Genomic DNA, 19,879 nt, shown 5'->3' with positions numbered 1-19,879 from the left:
AACCACCTCTTCGGTGAGATGATCATCGAGATCGGCATGATGATCACCGGCACAACATATGCCATGACAACATGGTAGATGGCGGATGGGATGATCACCTTCAATGTAGCCTCTCCCGTGCTCTGAGAGATCAATCATGTGATACGCCTCTACCTTGCGCCCCGCAACTGCCCATGAGTTGGTGAGCGTGAGCAAAAATGTTTTCTATGAGGGCATTTAATTAGGCTTAGGTTGCTCCGATGTGACGCAAAAAATGTTGTGTGTATCTTGTCTTCAAATTTTTCAAATCAAGTTATAACGTTCATTTTCTTGTGCGAAGTTCAAGTTACACTCTTGAACAAATTCTGAAATCACTAAATAATAACACTACACTGGTTATAAGGATGAAAGTATATTTTAATTTCATAAGTTAGAATGCAATATTATTTGTGTGGATTATGCAAAGATGCTCAAAAAATAGTAAAACATGTGAACTCAGTCCAACCAAACAACATTATCATAGGTCACTGCAATGTCAAATACAACCTAACAAAATTATATTTTTTTGGTTGCAGGAACAAAAAATGCGTTGATGATACTTTGATATACTATTCATGGCCTTTCCGGATATTTCAAAAGAATACTATCGCACAACCTAATACAACAGAGGATAGAGTATAGAACAAAATTCTCTTTACTGATGCTCGCATTAGGGAGACGGCGTTGCTATAGGCGGTAGATTTCTGAGAATTATTGTATGCGTCCAGGAGTTGCTTCCTCTTTTTGAGTTCTAGGCGTCGTTTTCTTAGCGCCTCTTTCAAAGGCATACAGAATAAGTGGGTGCGGACTTGTATCGCGGCCCTATCTGCTTGTGGCACCAAGTAGAATAGCCCGGCCTCCACACGACGTTTTCTTAATCTCATAATGGCCTCCCCGATGGTCCGTAATGCGGTGTTGATGCTCACGCGATTTTTTTTGTAAGCCTCCCACCTAAGCATCCCTCTGCTCTTGAGATCAGAGTACTGGTCCAGTGCCAACCTTAGACGCACGCGAGCAGACATTTCACGGTACAAAGATGTGGTCTTGGTCATACGGCCTTCACTCCATGTGAAGGTGCCATACTCGTTACGACGTCGAAGCAAGAAACTTTTATTACGAATCCTGATCTTTGTTCTCCTCCGTCCTTCCCTGCGCAACGAAAACCATGACGTCGAATTTAATCAGCTAAAGGAGGTGAAACCATGCTACCAAACATGAGGAAGGAACCATTGGAACTAACAAATAGAAACAAAAGTAAAGATAGCATCTAAGAGTTTTTTTAAAATAAAATCTAGAAAAAAAACATGCACACAAATTATATTGCTACAATGTTAGGTTAAGACATATGCGGTCGAGTATGTAAAGGGCGAATGTCGAAATATACTCCTTTATACTACGCAAAAGTGAATACCAAAAGTTAAGAAGCAGCCAAACCTGTCTATTCACACAACTGATGTAAGGGCACATTCTATTTATTAACCAAAGTTTACATATATAGACTTCATGATAACTTACACTGAAGTTCTTTTTTTGGCAAGGAATTGGTGTTTTCATTCACAGTTTTCAAAGCTTGCAGACTACAGGTGTGCACTTTGAACAATTTTCAGAGTATGCTATAAAATAGTATCATTGGAAACCTTTTCTAATATGATTCTAACAAAATGATTTTTATGGCGCATAATTTATTTTTGCTAGTCAAATATATTACCAAGATTTATTCTAAAATACAAGGGGACCAATAGATCAAGACGGACTTAGTGATTATCCGTCGATGTGCCCTAGTCATTGCACATCTAAGTGACTCAATTAAGCATAAAAGGAAAAGAAAAAATATACCCATGCAAATCTCATCGTAAGATCAGTGTCATAGAACTTAGATGTGCAATACTTATGACACATCTAGATGTGCTTTAGCAAAACTGTAACAACAACACATCTGTATGTGCCCTAAGCCCCTAAGTATTGCATATCTATGTCTCATATCATTGGTTTTACGTGAAGATTCATATGTGTTTTTTAATATTTGATTGAGTCATTTAGATGCGTAATAATTAAGGCACATGGCCGGGCCCACAGTTGTACAAACTGTGCGGCCCGCACAGGGCCCATAAATTTCAGGGGCCCCAAATTTTTAAACAAGCCTAGTATGTATTTCCAAAAAAAAAGCTCCTAAAGGATGGGCCTCTGATGGGGCTGGCCCGCTCCCGCTAGCGCGTCCGCAAATCTCCTGATCGATCGATCGTAAACAGGATCCTGGGTGCCCTAAAAAAGAGGAAACGGGATCATCGGAAGTAATCGGATCGATCTCAAAAGGCAAAATCACAAAGGCAGTCGCGTGTGCGTCGCTACAGCCTACGGGAAACGGGATCGTCGCGTCGTCGGCGACGCTCCTCAGGCCGCCGCTAGATTGAAAATGGGATCGTCGGATCGATCAGCGACCATGATAGTTCGAACAAGAGGAGGACATCACGATTTGCTCATTCCCAACAAATTTCTCCTCAAGTTTCAATAATAGGTAAAATCATCTTTCTATAATCCCCGGGTTAATCTATTTTTCTTCAGTCAATTTGACTTCATAATCTTCTTATAATCCTATTCTCCATAAACTTGAAGGGAAAAGGGAGATCTAGGGGTCCAAAGACAACGGGATTACCTAGCAGCAGAGTGGTTCAAGGGCAAAGTCAGCAAGGGGATCGCACGCCTAACTCAATCCTCCAGGTTATTTTGTTTCAATTTAATGCCATAATTCGTGTGTTGTTTGTGTGCTAAGATTTCATCTAGAAAAGTAGTTAAGCTTTGTTTGAACACTGATTTGAAGATTGCTTACCGCCCCTGCCGCGCGGTAGAAAAGTAGTTTAAGCTGAAAACAAGTTTTTCGATGAATAAGTGTGATTCTTGATATATTATATTCTATAGTAACATATTATAGCCTATATATTACTACTATAGGTCTATTTTTCTAGTGCGGTAGGCCTTATTTTAGAGTTTGGCACAGGGCCCCATATTTTGTCGGCCCGGCCCTGTTAAGGCACATTTAGATATGCTTTTTTTTTTTGCGGGAGATCTAGATATGCCTTTGTCACACCCTCGTTAGTAATATGAAGTTGCAACTGATAATACCTTTCTTAGAGATGGGTGAAAAGTTACGGCATCATCTACCTTTTTTTGCCTACAATAAAGTTGTGCCTGAAGTTACTAACCTCATCGAACTTATGTAGCCGATGTTTCCCTGCTTCTTCATATAGGGACCTGATTAACGAGAAACGATCTACAGTTGAGTTTACACTTTGGCAGCCAACAATTTGATAAAGGTGCAGCAAACTAGAGAGAAACATAAGTATACCTGCTTTTTGGGCGGAAGAATTCGATGATGCGTTTCCCAACTATTAGAGGATCCCGTGCACTAGGTGGAAGCAAATAGAGAAATATCCACAGCCGATTACAATAGACTTATATCAGGGCGACGCAGACCGTGTGACCTGATCCAACTCTGATTCCGATTCAATCTGGACTGATCCCCCCCCCCCCCCCCCCCCCCCTTTTTTTTGAGAGAGAGAGAGGGACTGCTTTTTTTCTTTAATAAAAAAGGAAAACGTTGTGTGCCGGCAGACCGGCCGAAGCTCGTCTCCGGATCGATCACGCAGCCATATATATATATATATATATATATATATATATATATATATATATATATACCGCTAACAGGTCTCCCCATCCACGATTTGGATTGTTGGGTTTTTCTCCTCGGCCCATCGCGTGCCCTTGGCCCATCACGACTGCTTTTTTCCCCCTCATCATCTCCATATGTCGCCTTCAAGTTCCATCTTCACCACTGCTCGCGAAGCTCCGACGTGGGGGTGGGAAAGGAGCTGCAACCGCAACTCGACGAAGCTGCATCCACGGAATTGCCACCGGCGAGCTATGACCATGGTGGCTGCATGCTGGAACGACCGTCGCGGCGTGTTGGAACAAGCGACAAGTTTTGCTACATCCATTCATGGCAGAGCTACGATCCACGACGGTGTAGATGGCTTTTTGCTGCAACCGGCATCAGTTTTTGCTACATCCATTGATGGCAGAGATGCGACCAGGGACGGCGGCGACGACGACTTTTTCTGCAACTGTCATTGGTTTTTACTACTACCGGCGAGGTTTTTTTACTACATCCATTCATGGTAGAGATGCAACCCGGAACGACAGCAATGGCGATTTTTGCTACAACTGTCGTTGTTTTTTGCTACGACCGGCGATGTTTTTGACACATTCATTAAACGATGTTGACTGGTTGTCGTCGTTCATGCAACCCCGTGCAGCGAGCGTCGCCTATGAGGGCGGCGGCTGCGCACCGAGCTACTGCAACCAAGATTGGTTTGCAGTAAGTGTTTGGTGATTCCGTAGTTCCTCGTGCTGAAATTTGCTTCAAAGATATTCTCCACGAGGAATTTTTTAGTGTTGGAAATTGTTATTGATTTTAATATTTTTTGTTGCAAACAACTTATGAATCTACTCCAAAGAAATTTTTGATGGGGATTTTTAAATGTTTGGAATCATTATTGTTTTGTGATGGAATGCTACATGGGTGCTTTTAAAAATACAGAAAATATGCTGGAAACACATGCCAATTTGCTCCCATATTTTTTTGGTTTTTGTGTGCTGTTTTGCTGTAATCCTACATATGGGCTTTTTTGTTGTAAAAGTACTGAAATTTATGCTACAATGCTACATAAAACTATTTTTGCTTTGATTTTGTATTCTTCGGTTTTGTTATGAAGTATTGCTGCAATGGTACATATGTGACACACTTTTAACAACAAGCACACACTTCCAGTGTAGATAGCAGCGAGAAGTTGTTGCTCCTTTTGGCTGGGCTTCACACACGTGGCAACATGCAATATCCACGGCATGACGCTGATGCGTGTGGGGCAGGTGACGTGACTTCCCAGCGTGCAGGTGGACGAGTGTACCGGGGCAAAGAAAGAAATAACCTGCGCAGCTTTTATCCCACCAGTTTAACCAGACGAGATTAGAAAAATCGTACATGTGCGATGCGTCCGGCCGAAATTTGGACAGGTGCACCGGCGCCTATCACTGGCCTTAAAAAACAAGTAAGCTTAAGATAATGGGCCTGGATACTAGACCCGCACTCACTAGTTCGTACGAAAATTAAGGCGAATGGATTTTGACGAAATCGCTAATTGAAGAGTACTCATTGCAAAGATCACTTCAATCTTCTCAGGTTGCGACAAGTGGCGTGCTGCATGTCCGCCACTTGTCGCAACCTGAGAGTTTCCTTTTTTCGTACGTTTTATATTTCAAACCATGTGTCCGAATCTCGAACCACTTTCACTGTTGGATTCCTCGTGTCGATATCTTCAAAACTAGATCCCATGTTGATAGGTTTTGACCAAATTTTTTGCACGAAAAAACCGGACGAAAAAACTGAACCGAGAGCACGAGTTTTCTCCCTTTACGAAAGAGGCACGCCCGTGCCTCTCACAAAATCACACCCGTGCCTCTCGCGGAAGCAAAACCGTGACTCTCATGGAAGGAAAAATAAAGAAAACGCGTTTTTTTTCGTTTCCGAGAGGCACGGCCGTGACTCTCGCGAAAGCATAACCGTGACTCTCGCGAAAGGAAAAAAATAGAAAATGTGTTTTTTTCGTTTTCGAGACACGGTCGTGACTCTCGCAAAGCACAACTGTGCCTTTATTGGAAGCAAAACCGTGACTCTTGTGAAAGGAAAAAAGCAGAAAACGCGTTTTTTTTCGTTTCCGAGAGACAAGGCCGTGACTTTCACGAAAGCAAAACTATGCCTCCAACGGAAGTAAAACCGTGACTCTCGCGAAAGAAAAAAAACACGTTTTTCACGCAAAAAGAAAAAAAAATCAATTTTTTATCCAAAAGCTAAGGAAGACCAGTGGAAAACCGAAACGTCGAAAAAACCCAAAAAAACTGTTTAAAAAGCGGAAAACGCGTGCGGAAAAATAAAAAAAACAAAATCCGGAGGGAGCGCCTAGAGCGCGACACGTGGCGAACGGCTGAGAGCGCACCAAGTGGCGTTGATCGTTGCGAGGCTAGTTGCTCTCGGATTTTGGTATCGACTTTTTTAGCTTATGTTTTTCATTTTAAAGAATTGCTTTTTCTTAAGAATTTTTTTTTGAAGAACCGCTTTTTTTAGGGGCTTTTGAAGAACAGCTAGTCCATTATCGGTGAAAGCTCATAGGAAATGGGCCAGGCCTAAGCTTCGGGTGGTCGGGATCCGTGTGTGTGTGGTATTGGACTCCCGTGTGCATCCAATAGCCAAGCTTTCGTTAAAGGGGCGAACAAACGGGCCGGCCCAATTCGCAGGCGTCGAGCGAATGTGGGAATTTCACAAAAAATAAAAGAGAATGCACGGGAAGTCGAACTCCTGACCTCACACTGCATGCGATGGTAGCCAGCTGCAGCGTTAAATTTAAAGTACTAACTTAAGCTGCAGTTCCGTTTTTCATAATTTTTTAACATTTCTTGGAAAAAATGCGAACAAATTTCTTAGAAAATGCGAAAAATGTTTTGAAATATGAACAATTTTCGAAATTTGAATATTTTTTTGAAACATGCATTTTTTTGAAAAAGTGACCAAAATTTGAAACCATGAATACTTTTTAAAACTGTAAACAAAATATGATATCCGAACGATTTTTTGAACTGTAAACATTTTTTTAAAAAGTTGAATTTAAAATACAATCAATGCATTTTCTTAGTATATGGTGAACATTATTAAAATATGCACCAAGCATTTTTTAAAATATATGGTGAAGTTTTTTTCAAATGCACGTTCAACAAATTCCTTTACACAATGGGCATTTTTTATACACAGTGAAGAGTTTTCCGATGCACAGTGAACATTTTTATTCAATACTGTGAACCTTATTTTAAATGTGCACAATTTGTGAAAAAATGGAAAAAAATTGGTATTTTGAATATTTTTTGGAATTTTGATTTTTGAAATTTTTGGGAAACATTATTTTTTTGAAAAGATGGAAAAAACTTGGGATTCATTTTCTGAAAATTGAAACAATCTTTCAAATTTTGAATATTTAAAAAATTGTGGGAAAATAAAAAAGAAACATGAAAATGAAAAAGAAAATAGAAAATAAGCAGAAAAAAATAAAAAATAAAAATAAAAGGAAAAACAAAAAAAAGGAGAAACAAAGGAAATCAGAAAAAAAACGATTGGTCGCTCAAAGTGGGCCGGTCCATGGTCCCAAAACCAGTTGATCGCTCGAAGTGGGTTGGCCCGTGTAGCGTCGGTCGCTCACTTCGCTTCAGTGAAGCCGCGTTAGTTTGACGCTTATGGGTGGTTAGTAGTGGGTTTCATCGAGTGTGGGTGATGCTTTATAGAGCACCGCACTGCCTGCCTAGTGTGTACTCTCTCTCTCTCTCTCTCTCTCTCTCTCTCACGCGCGCGCGCGCGCACACAAATTGCCCGACATGCACATCATAGTGTAGCGTATGAGACATGAACTCTTCGCTGAACCACCCTATGTTTCTCTCTCTCCTTAATCCCCAACTCCTCTCTTGCATCTTGAAAGGTTAAGCACACCATACTTGGTATTCCAGACTCAGATCTGTTGCGATTTTTCAAACAGATCATGAAATATTTCATTCCCAACTATTAAGCATGGACGAAAGGCGGTGCTGGGGGCCCACGCGTCCTGGCCACGTTGGTGGCCCCCGACCACGTGGGGCCCCTGTCTAGCCTCCCGCAAGGTCCCCACAATTTCTAGAATCTTCGTGATGCAAAAAAATCATATTAAATCCTCAGGTTTTTTTGACTTCCATGGATATGGATTTTCTGAAAATTCAAAAACATGCAGAAAACCGCAAATGGCTCTCGGCATTAAATTAGTAGGTTAGTCTAGAAAAATGATATAAAAATGTTGATATTATAATAGCATGAAACAATAAAAAATTGTAGATACGTTCGAGATGCATCAACATATCCCAAGATTAATCTCTGCTCGCCCTCGAGTAGGTAGATGATAAAAGATAGATAATTTTTGATTTGGAATGCTACCTAGCATAATCTTAATCAAATGGTGTAAACTATTTGAACTCAGGATAAAAGTGATTCAAAGCAATAGTCTATCAATTTGACAATGAACAAATAATAGATGAGCATATAAATAATTAAGCATTGCCTTTCAAGAATAAAGATGCTAAAGGACGTGTTTCCGTATATAAGAAAAAATAAACAGGTGTATCATGGAGAGCATAGTTCATTGTCAAGTTGTGAATGTATATAGCTTAAAGCTCTACGCAAAAGTTCAACTTAACAGCCTCTGCCGAAATACTACTATATTAAACAAGTGGCGAGAAAAGGCAAATCTTGAAATGGGTATTTGAGATCTGATGGGGGCTTGTTAGATATAATGAGCCTAGCCCGTCTACAATTTTTCGAATCTCAAAGAGGCCCATGTAAAAAATGACTATTGATGGTGCTAAAGTTTAGTACCATACCGCTAGTAGAAGAAGTGTTTAACCTCTTTATATAGTGGATTTTCTCCACCACTCTGAGTGATGTGTTGAGCAGAGAAATAGAAGACTACACGCGCTCGCTCGCCTCTCTTGGCCAAGCTCGGGCCAGGCCACGCGCGTGTGCGACATGCGCGTGAATTGTCCGTCGAAATCCGGTCCATTGCCTTGTAGGGGCACAACTTTCTTTTGTCGTTTCAGTTTTTGATGTCTTGGCAGACAAGTTAATTATTTCTTGTCTGGTAAGTGTATGGATTAGAAACCAAGTCGATTTGAGATCGTGATCATGACACTATACCGACTCTGGTCCTATTATACATACTGCTACCAGCCATGGCCAAAGACACAACAAAAACATCTAGGGTTTTGCCTCATCTCCAACTTGCGCCGTCACCGTAGTCTGATTCATCCCGAACACAGGCGTGCATTGGGTGTAGGAGAGCAGGTCTCTGGAACCATTCGTTCTTGTGATTTTGCATTGGGAGAGAACAAATTAGGTTTTTGGGAAGTGCTCTGTGCGACTGCTCAAGTTTGTCATCATGGGTCATCTTTCGTCCAAGTCAGATAGGGCTACTCATCATCTCTACACCGGCGTCAGGAACAGATCAATGCCACCATCATCATTAATGTTGAGTATAAGATTATTAGGAAGTATAGGATAGACTAGGATTCGGTCCTGCCTTGTTTTGTACTCCAAGTTGATCTTTGTATTTCTATATATATGCCCATGAGGCTCAAGCAATACAACAAACTATTCCACCAACCATCTCTCTCCCTTCTAACATGGTATCTACCGCAAGTCGATCCTAAACCCTAGCCGCCGCCGCTTCCGCACCCGCGCGCCGCCCCCGGGGCGGTCGGCCTCCATGACCGCCGCCGGGGGCCGCGCCGCCCGTACCTAGGGTTCGCCCGCCAGTCGTGTTGACCGGCTGCCCTAGAGAGTCTTTTTCCCGAGCCTTGCTCCAGGGTTTTCTCTCTCCCGCCGGTCATCTTGATCGCGCGGTTTCTTTTTGGTTTTCCGATCTATTCTTAATCGGTTTGCGTCGCCCACCGCCGCCGTCGACCCCGAGCGCCTCTACTCCGACCCCGACGCGACCAGCCGGCCTCTCCTCCGACCTGGCGGCCACGCGCGCCGAGGCGGCCCGTCAGGGCCAGTCCCCGTCTGTGCGTCGGTCCGCCCGTCGCCCTGTGCCGGCCGTCACCGCCCTGCTCCGACCGGGACACCTGCATCGCTCGACCCGGCAGCCTCGCGCCATGCAACGGCCAATCATAGCCGTCGCTCGCGCGCCGGCCCGCCCATTGATCCACATCACCCGCCTCCGCCGCATCTGTACGGCGGCCCGGCGGTCTACCTCGCCGGCGTCGTCCTCGGCTGCGTCCGGCTCGTCGGCTGCTTCAACTCGGGCGCCGCTGCTCCGTTGGTCGCTCGGGCCTCGCTGCCCGGGCGACGGCGTTGCTTTGGCAGCCCGGGTGCCGGTGCTGACAAGCTCGTCCGCACGACGTCCACGCCGTCCGTCGTCGCCGGCTTCATCTCGGACTCCGTCGCCACCACACCTCCACCGAGCGGCGTCCCCGACCTCGCGCGTGATCGGCTTGATCACCCGCTCGCCGCCGCGATCCGCCTCATCTACGCCGCGCGACCGACCTGGCCCGTCGGTTACGCGCGCCTCCGCAGGTCCCGTGAAGATCGTCCCCGAGTTCAGCGCGCCTCTCCACCGATCGAGCATTGGGCTGCCGTTGCGTCGCCCCGTCGGGCCGCAGCGCCGCCGCCCCGTGGTTCTTCTCCCGGCTGCACCGACCCGCGTCACCGCTGCGTCGCCCCTTCGTGCCGTAGTGCCGCGGCCCGCGGTCCCCCGCCGCCCCGAGGGCGTCCGCTCTAGGCCGTCTCGTGGCTACATCGACCCTCGCGCCACCGCTGCATCGCCCCGTCGGGCCGTAGCGAGCGTGGCACGCGGTCCACGCCGCCGTCCCGGGGCCGTCCCCGCGGTTGCACCGACTCGCGAACCGCCGTTGCGTTGCTCCTTCGGGCCGCAGCGTCGCGGCCCGCGGTCCCCGCCGTCGCCCCGACCCGCCTGCCGCCGCTGCGTCGCCCCTTTGGGCCTTAGCGCCACGGCCTGCGGTCCACTCCGCCGTCACCGCGCGTCGACCTCCCGTGGTATGTGCCGCGCCGTCTCCCTTGGCGCGGAAACTGTTGGGGAACGTAGTAATTTCAAAAAATTTCTACGCACACGCAAGATCATGGTGATGCATAGCAACGAGAGGGGAGAGTGTTGTCCACGTACCCTTGTAGACCGAAAGCGGAAGCGTTAACACAACGCGGTTGATGTAGTCGTACGTCTTCACGATCCGACCGATCAAGTACCAAACGCACGGCACCTCCGAGTTCAGCACACGTTCAGCTCGATGACGTCCCTCGCACTCCGATCCAGCCGAGTGTTGAGGGAGAGTTTCGTCAGCACGACGGCGTGGTGGCGATGATGATGTTCTACCGATGCAGGGCTTCGCCTAAGCTCCGCAACGATATTATCGACGTGTAATATGATGGAGAGGGGCACCGCACACGGCTAAGAGATCAATGATCAATTGTGTGTCTATGGGGTGCCCCCCTGCCCCCTATATAAAGGAGCAAGGGGGAGGCCGCCGACCAAGTAGGAGGGCGCGCCAAGGGGGGAGTCCTACTCCCACCGGGAGTAGGACTCCTCCTTTCCTTGTTGGAATAGGAGAAGGGAAGGGAGAAGGAGAAAGAAGGAAGGGGGCGCCCCCTCCCTAGTCCAATTCGGACTAGTCCATGGGGAGGGGTGCGGCCACCCTTTGAGGCCTTTCTCTCCTTTCCCGTATGGCCCATTAAGGCCCAATACGAATTCCCGTAACTCTCCGATACTCCGAAAAATACCTGAATCACTCAGAACCTTTCCGAAGTCCGAATATAGTCGTCCAATATATCGATCTTTACGTCTCGGCCATTTCGAGGCTCCTCGTCACGTCCCCGATCTCATCCGGGACTCCGAACTCCTTCGGTACATCAAAACACATAAACTCATAATATAACCGTCATCGTAACGTTAAGCGTGCGGACCCTACGGGTTCGAGAACTATGTAGACATGACCGAGACACCTCTCCGGTCAATAACCAATAGCGGAACCTGGATGCTCATATTGGCTCCCACATATTCTACGAAGATCTTTATCGGTCAGACTGCATAACAACATACGTTGTTCCCTTTGTCATCGGTATGTTACTTGCCCGAGATTCGATCGTCGGTATCTCAATACCTAGTTCAATCTAGTTACCGGCAAGTCTCTTTACTCGTTCCATAATACATCATCCCGCAACTAACTCATTAGTTACAATGCTTGCAAGGCTTATAGTGATGTGCATTACCGAGTGGGCCCAGAGATACCTCTCCGACAATCGGAGTGACAAATCCTAATCTCGAAATACGCCAACCCAACAAGTACCTTTGGAGACACCTGTAGAGCACCTTTATAATCACCCAGTTACGTTGTGATGTTTGGTAGCACACAAAGTGTTCCTCCGGTAAACGGGAGTTGCATAATCTCATAGTCATAAGAACATGTATAAGTCATGAAGAAAGCAATAGCAACATACTAAACGATCGAGTGCTAAGCTAACGGAATGGGTCAAGTCAATCACGCATTCTCCTAATGAGGTGATCCCGTTAATCAAATGACAACTCATGTCTATGGCTAGGAAACATAACCATCTTTGATTAACGAGCTAGTCAAGTAGAGGCATACTAGTGACACTCTGTTTGTCTATGTATTCACACATGTATTATGTTTCCGGTTAATACAATTCTAGCATGAATAATAAACATTTATCATGATATAAGGAAATAAATAATACTTTATTATTGCCTCTAGGGCATATTTCCTTCAGTCTCCCACTTGCACTAGAGTCAATAATCTAGTTCACATCGCCATGTGATTTAACATCAATAGTTCACATCACCATGTGATTAACACCCATAGTTCACATCGTCATGTGACCAACACCCAAAGGGTTTACTAGAGTCAATAATCTAGTTCACATCGCTATGTGATTAACACCCAAAGAGTACTAAGGTGTGATTATGTTTTGCTTGTGAGATAATTTTAGTCAACGGGTCTGTCACATTCAGATCGTAAGTATTTTGCAAATTTCTATGTCTACAATGCTCTGCACGGAGCTACTCTAGCTAATTGCTCCCTCTTTCAATATGTAGCTAGACCGAGACTTAGAGTCATCTAGATTAATGTCAAAACTTGCATCGACGTAACCCTTTACGACGAACCTTTTGTCACTTCCATAATCGAGAAACATATCCTTATTTCAGTAAGGATAATTTTGACCGCTGTCCAGTGATCTACTCCTAGATCACTATTGCACTCCCTTGCCAAAATCAGTGTAGGGTATACAATAGATCTGGTACATAGCATGGCATACTTTATAGAACCTATGGCCAAGGCATAGGGAATGACTTTCATTCTCTTTCTATCTTCTGCCGTGGTCGGGCTTTGAGTCTTACTCAATTTCACACCTTGTAACACAGGCAAGAACTCTTTCTTTGACTGTTCTATTTTGAACTACTTCAAAATCTTGTTAAGGTATGTACTCATTGAAAAAACTTATCAAGCGTCTTGATCTATCTCTATAGATCTTGATGCTCAATATGTAAGCAGCTTCACCGAGGTCTTTCTTTGAAAAACTCCTTTCAAACACTCCTTTATGCTTTGCAGAATAATTCTACATTATTTCCGATCAACAATATGTCATTCACATATACTTATCAGAAATGCTGTAGTGCTCCCACTCACTTTCTTGTAAATACAGGCTTCTCCAAAAGTCTGTATAAAACCAAATGCTTTGATCACACTATCAAAGCGTTTATTCCAACTCCGAGAGGCTTGCACCAGTCCATAAATGGATCGCTGGAGCTTGCACACTTTGTTAGCTCCCTTTGGATCGACAAAACCTTCCAGTTGCATCATATACAACTCTTCATTCCAGAAATCCATTCAGGAATGCAGTTTTGACATCCATTTGCCAAATTTCATAATCATAAAATGCGGCAATAGCTAACATGATTCGGACAGACTTAAGCATCGCTACGGGTGAGAAGGTCTCATCGTAGTCAATCCCTTGAACTTGTCGAAAACCTTTCGCAACAAGTCGAGCTTTATAGACAGTAACATTACCGTCAGCGTCAGTCTTCTTTTGAAGATCCATTTATTTTCAATGGCTTGCCGACCATCGGGCAAGTCAACCAAAGTCCATACTTTGTTCTCATACATGGATCCCATCTCGGATTTCATGGCCTCAAGCCATTTTGAATAATCTGGGCTCACCATCGCTTCTTCATAGTTCGTAGGTTCGTCATGGTCTAGTAACATAACCTCCAGAACAGGATTACCGTACCACTCTGGTGCGGATCTTACTCTGGTTGACCTACGAGGTTTAGTAATAACTTGATCTGAAGTTCCATGATCATCATCATTAACTTCCTCACTAATTGGTATAGGCGTCACAGAAACTGGTTTCTGCGATGAACAGCTTTCCAATAATGGAGCAGGTACAATTACCTCATCAAGTTCTACTTTCCTCCCACTCACTTCTTTCGAGAGAAACTCCTTCTCTAGAAAGGATCCATTCTTAGCAACGAATGTCTTGCCTTCGGATCTGTGATAGAAGGTGTACCCAACTGTCTCCTTTGGGTATTCTATGAAGACACATTTCTCCGATTTGGGTTTGAGCTTATCAGGATGAAACCTTTTCACATAAGCATCGCAACCCCAAACTTTAAGATACGACAACTTTGGTTTCTTGCCAAACCACAGTTCATAAGATGTCGTCTCAACGGATTTAGATGGTACCCTATTTAACGTGAATGCAGCTGTCTCTAATGCATAACCCCAAAACGATAGTGGTAGATCGGTAAGAGACATCATATATCGCACCATATTTAATAAAGTACGGTTACGATGTTCGGACACACCATTACACTATGGTGTTCCAGGTGGCGTGAGTAGTGAAACTATTTCACATTGTTTTAACTGAAGGCCAAACTCGTAACTCAAATACTTTTCTCCACGATCACATCGTAGAAACTTTATTTTCTTGTTATGATGATTTTCCGCTTCACTCTGAAATTATATGAACTTTTCAAATGTTTCAGACTTCTGTTTCATTAAGTAGATATACCCATATCTGCTCAAATCATCTGTGAAGGTCAGAAAATAATGATACCTGCTACGAGCCTCAATATTCATCGGACCACATACATCTGTATGTATGATTTCCAACAAATCTGTTGCTCTCTTCATAGTTACGGAGAACGGCGTTTTAGTCATCTTGCCCATGAGGCACGGTTCGCAAGCATCAAGTGATTCATAATCAAGTGATTCGAAAATCCCATCATTATGGAGTTTCTTCATGCGCTTTACACCAATATGACCTAAACGGCAGTGCCACAAATAAGTTGCACTATCATTATTAACTTTGCATCTTTTGGCTTCAATAGTATGAATATGTGTATCACTACGATCGAGATCCAACGAACCATTTTCATTGGGTGTGTAACCATATAAGGTTTTATTCATGTAAATAGAACAACAATTATTCTCTAACTTAAATGAATAACCGTATTGCAATAAACATGATCAAATCATATTCATGCTCAACATAAACACCAAATAACACTTATTTAGGTTCAACACTAATCCCGAAAGTATAGGGAGTGTGCGATGATGATCATATCAATCTTGGAACTACTTCCAACACACATCGTCACCTCGCCTTTTACTAGTCTCTGTTTATTCTGCAACTCCCGTTTCGAGTTAATACTCTTAGCAACTGAACCAGTATCAAATACCGAGGGGTTGCTATAAACACTAGTAAAGTACACATCAATAACATGTGTATCCAATATACCTTTGTTCACTTTGCCATCCTTCTTATCCACCAAATAGTTGGGGTAGTTCCGCTTCCAGTGACCAGTCCCTTTGCAGTAGAAGCACTTAGTCTCAGGCTTAGGACCAGACTTAGGCTTCTTCACTTGAGCAGCAACTTGCTTGCCGTTCTTCTTGAAGTTCCCCTTCTTCCCTTTGCCCTTTTATTGAAACTAGTGGTCTCGTCAACCATCAACATTTGATTTTTTTCTTGATTTCTACCTTCGTCGATTTCAGCATCACGAAGAGCTCGGGAATTACTTTCGTCATCCCTTGCATACTATAGTTCATCACGAAGTTCTACTAACTTGGTGATGGTGACTAGAGAATTCTGTCAATCACTATTTTATCTGGAAGATTAACTCCCACTTGATTCAAGCGATTGTAGTACCCAGACAATCTGAGCATATGCTCACTGCTTGAGCTATTCTCCTCCATCTTTTAGCTATAGAACTTGTTGGAGACTTCATATCTCTCAACTCGGGTATTTGCTTGAAATATTAACTTCAACACCTGGAACATCTCATATGGTCCATGACGTTCAAAACGTCTTTGAAGTCCCGATTCTAAGCCGTTAAGCATGGTGCACTAAACTATCAAGTAGTCATCATATTGAGCTAGCCAAACGTTCATAACGTCTGCATCTGCTCCTGCAATAGGTCTGTCACCTAGCGGTGCATCAAGGACATAATTTTTCTGTGCAGCAATGAGGATAATCCTCAGATCACGGATCCAATCCGCATCTTTGCTACTAACATCTTTCAACATAATTTTTCTCTAGGAACATATCAGAAATAAACACAGTGAAGCAACAACGCGAGCTATTGATCTACAACATAATTTGCAAAATACTATCAGGACTAAGTTCATGATAAATTTAAGTTCAATTAATCATATTACTTAAGAACTCCCACTTAGATAGACATCCCTCTAATCATCTAAGTGATTACGTGATCCAAATCAACTAAACCATGTCCGATCATCACGTGAGATGGAGTAGTTTCAACAGTGAACATCACTATGTTGATCATATCTACTATATGATTCACGCTCGACCTTTCGGTCTCCGTGTTCCGAGGCCATATCTGCATATGCTAGGCTCGTCAAGTTTAATCTGAGTATTCCGCGTGTGCAACTGTTTTGCACCCGTTGTATTTGAACGTAGAGCCTATCACACCCGATCATCACGTGGTGTCTCAGCACGAAGAACTTTCGCAACGGTGCATACTCAGGGAGAACACTTTTATCTTGAAATTTTAGTGAGAGATCATCTTATAATGCTACCGTCAATCAAAGCAAGATAAGATGCATAAAAGATAAACATCACATGCAATCAATATAAGTGATATGATATGGCCATCATCATCTTGTGCTTGTGATCTCCATCTCCGAAGCACCGTCATGATCACCATCGTCACCGGCGCGACACCTTGATCTCCATCGTAGCATCGTTGTCGTCTCGCCAACTATTGCTTTTACGAGTATCGCTACCGCTTAGTGATAAAGTAAAACAGTTACATGGCGATTGCATTTCATACAATAAAGCGACAACCATATGGCTCCTGCCAGTTGCCGATAACTCGGTTACAAAACATGATCATCTCATACAATAAAATATAGCATCATGTCTTGACCATATCACATCACAACATGCCCTGCAAAAACAAGTTAGACGTCCTCTACTTTGTTGTTGCAAGTTTTACGTGGCTGCTACGGGCTTAGCAAGAACCGTTCTTACCTACGCATCAAAACCACAACGATAGTTTGTCAAGTTGGTGCTATTTTAACCTTCGCAAGAACCGGGCGTAGCCACACTCGGTTCAACTAAAGTGAGAGAGACAGACACCCGCCAGTCACCTTTAAGCATCGAGTGCTCGCAACGGTGAAACCAGTCTCGCGTAAGCGTACGCGTAATGTCGGTCCGGGCCGCTTCATCTCACAATACCGCCGAACCAAAGTATGACATGCTGGTAAGCAGTATGACTTATATCGCCCACAACTCACTTGTGTTCTACTCGTGCATAACATCAACGCATAAAACCAGACTCGGATGCCACTGTTGGGGAACGTAGTAATTTCAAAAAAAATTCTACGCACACGCAAGATCATGGTGATGCATAGCAACGAGAGGGGAGAGTGTTGTCCACGTACCCTCGTAGACCGAAAGCGGAAGCGTTAACACAACGCGGTTGATGTAGCCGTACGTCTTCACGATCCGACCGATCAAGTACCGAACGCACGGCACCTCCGAGTTCAGCACACGTTCAGCTCGATGACGTCCCTCGCACTCCGATCCAGCCGAGTGTTGAGGGAGAGTTTCGTCAGCACGACGGCGTGGTGACGATGATGATGTTCTACCGACGCAGGGCTTCGCTTAAGCTCCGCAACGATATTATCGAGGTGTAATATGATGGAGAGGGGCACCGCACACGGCTAAGAGATCAATGATCAATTGTGTGTCTATGGGGTGCCCCCCTGCCCCCTATATAAAGGAGCAAGGGGGAGGCCGCCGGCCAAGTAGGAGGGCGCGCCAAGGGGGGAGTCCTACTCCCACCGGGAGTAGGACTCCTCCTTTCCTTGTTGGATTAGGAGAAGGGAAGGGAGAAGGAGAAAGAAGGAAGGGGGCGCCCCCTCCCTAGTCCAATTCGGACTAGTCCATGGGGAGGGGTGCGGCCACCCTTTGAGGCCTTTCTCTCCTTTCCCGTATGGCCCATTAAGGCCCAATACGAATTCCCGTAACTCTCCGGTACTCCGAAAAATACCTGAATCACTCGGAACCTTTCCGAAGTCCGAATATAGTCGTCCAATATATCGATCTTTACGTCTCGGCCATTTCGAGGCTCCTCGTCACGTCCCCGATCTCATCCGGGACTCCGAACTCCTTCGGTACATCAAAACACATAAACTCATAATATAACCGTCATCGTAACGTTAAGTGTGCGGACCCTACGGGTTCGAGAACTATGTAGACATGACCGAGACACCTCTCCGGTCAATAACCAATAGCGGAACCTGGATGCTCATATTGGCTCCCACATATTCTACGAAGATCTTTATCGGTCAGACCGCATAACAACATACGTTGTTCCCTTTGTCATCGGTATGTTACTTGCCCGAGATTCGATCGTCGGTATCTCAATACCTAGTTCAATCTCGTTACCGGCAAGTCTCTTTACTCGTTCCGTAATACATCATCCCACAACTAACTCATTAGTTGCAATGCTTGCAAGGCTTAAGTGATGTGCATTACCGAGAGGGCCCAGATATACCTCTCCGATAATCGGAGTGACAAATCCTAACGCCTGAGGGGGTGCATGCCCATCCGAACGCCTGACAGGACGGTAGTACGGGGCAGTTGCACTGCAGCGTGACGTCATGGCAGTTTTGTGTTACGACGAGGCATTGGCACTGATTAAAGTCTAGCCAGGGGAGATGGCCGGAGTATTTTCTTAGGGCCCAATACAAATGGCCAACTAACAGCAACAATCATGGATCCACAACACTACTACTACTAGATAATTGTTCTAAGTACAACGCAACGAGCGGCAACCAGCAGAGTGATTATTCGAGGCCAATAAACTTGACGCACATCGGGAAATATAGCAAACAACAATTCAAGTATGCGACAATGACCAGGGCGCATATACGGGCTACCAAATGATGAAGCAACGCAAATCAAAGATCCAGACCAGTTCCAGATGTCTACGCATAGATCCACACCAACATTAACTGGGCGACGAAACAAATACCAAATCGTAGGAACATAACCAAATATGAGATACTCTACGGGCAGCCAAACGTTCAGTCCAACACAAAGCGAAATCCAGATGCCTACGCGCATAGGTTCACACCACCATTCGGCCATGAAACATAGAGGTATAGCGAGAAAACACGCATGCAGTGCGTTCAGAACTAACAAATCCTAGGAAGGAAACAAACACGAGGTGCTCTAACCGGAAGGAAGGCCTTGCAACTCCATGGCGGCCCCGGCCTGCGCCTCGTCCTGGTCGCCCTACGCGGCCGCGGCCTTGTCGCCGTCGTCGCCCTACGCGGCCGCGGCCTTGTCGCCGTCGTCGCCCTACGCGGCCGCGGCCTTGTCGCCGTCGTCGCCCTCCGCCTCTTCGTCGTCGCCGTCGCCCTCCGGGGCCTCCTCGTCGTCGCCGGCCGCGGACTTGCCGTCGTCGCTGGAAGCCGCCGCCTCCGCCACCTCCTCCTCCGCCTTGAACAGGACGGCGAACATGTTCTCGGGGCCGCTGAGCTGGCCGGGCTTCAGGGGAACCTCGACGTAGATGGCCTCGAGGGTGTCCTCCGGCGTCTTCTCGAAGAGGATCTCGCGCGGGGCCACGATGTTGGCGAGCTGGCGCGCGAGGCGACGTGCGGCGCGGGAGGGCCTGCG

General features: G+C 45.3%; 1 protein-coding gene across 1 annotated transcript; it reads right to left on the bottom strand.

The window, feature by feature from the left end:
• Positions 1–604: 604 nt before the first annotated feature.
• LOC123049736 (uncharacterized) lies at positions 605–3,502 on the bottom strand. The gene is made up of 3 exons (XM_044472620.1): positions 3,362–3,502; positions 3,219–3,267; positions 605–1,167 (listed from the first exon to the last, which is right to left on the bottom strand). Exons 2-3 carry the CDS (start codon positions 3,257–3,259, stop codon positions 612–614), a joined length of 597 nt encoding a protein of 198 aa, XP_044328555.1. The 5' UTR covers positions 3,260–3,267; positions 3,362–3,502; the 3' UTR covers positions 605–611.
• Positions 3,503–19,879: the final 16,377 nt, after the last annotated feature.

Source organism: Triticum aestivum, chromosome 2D (genome assembly GCF_018294505.1).
Source record: "Triticum aestivum cultivar Chinese Spring chromosome 2D, IWGSC CS RefSeq v2.1, whole genome shotgun sequence".
NCBI classification, from domain to species: Eukaryota; Viridiplantae; Streptophyta; class Magnoliopsida; order Poales; family Poaceae; genus Triticum; species Triticum aestivum.
Note: the sequence above shows the minus strand (reverse complement) of the source record. Positions and strands in the feature narration are given on the sequence as shown.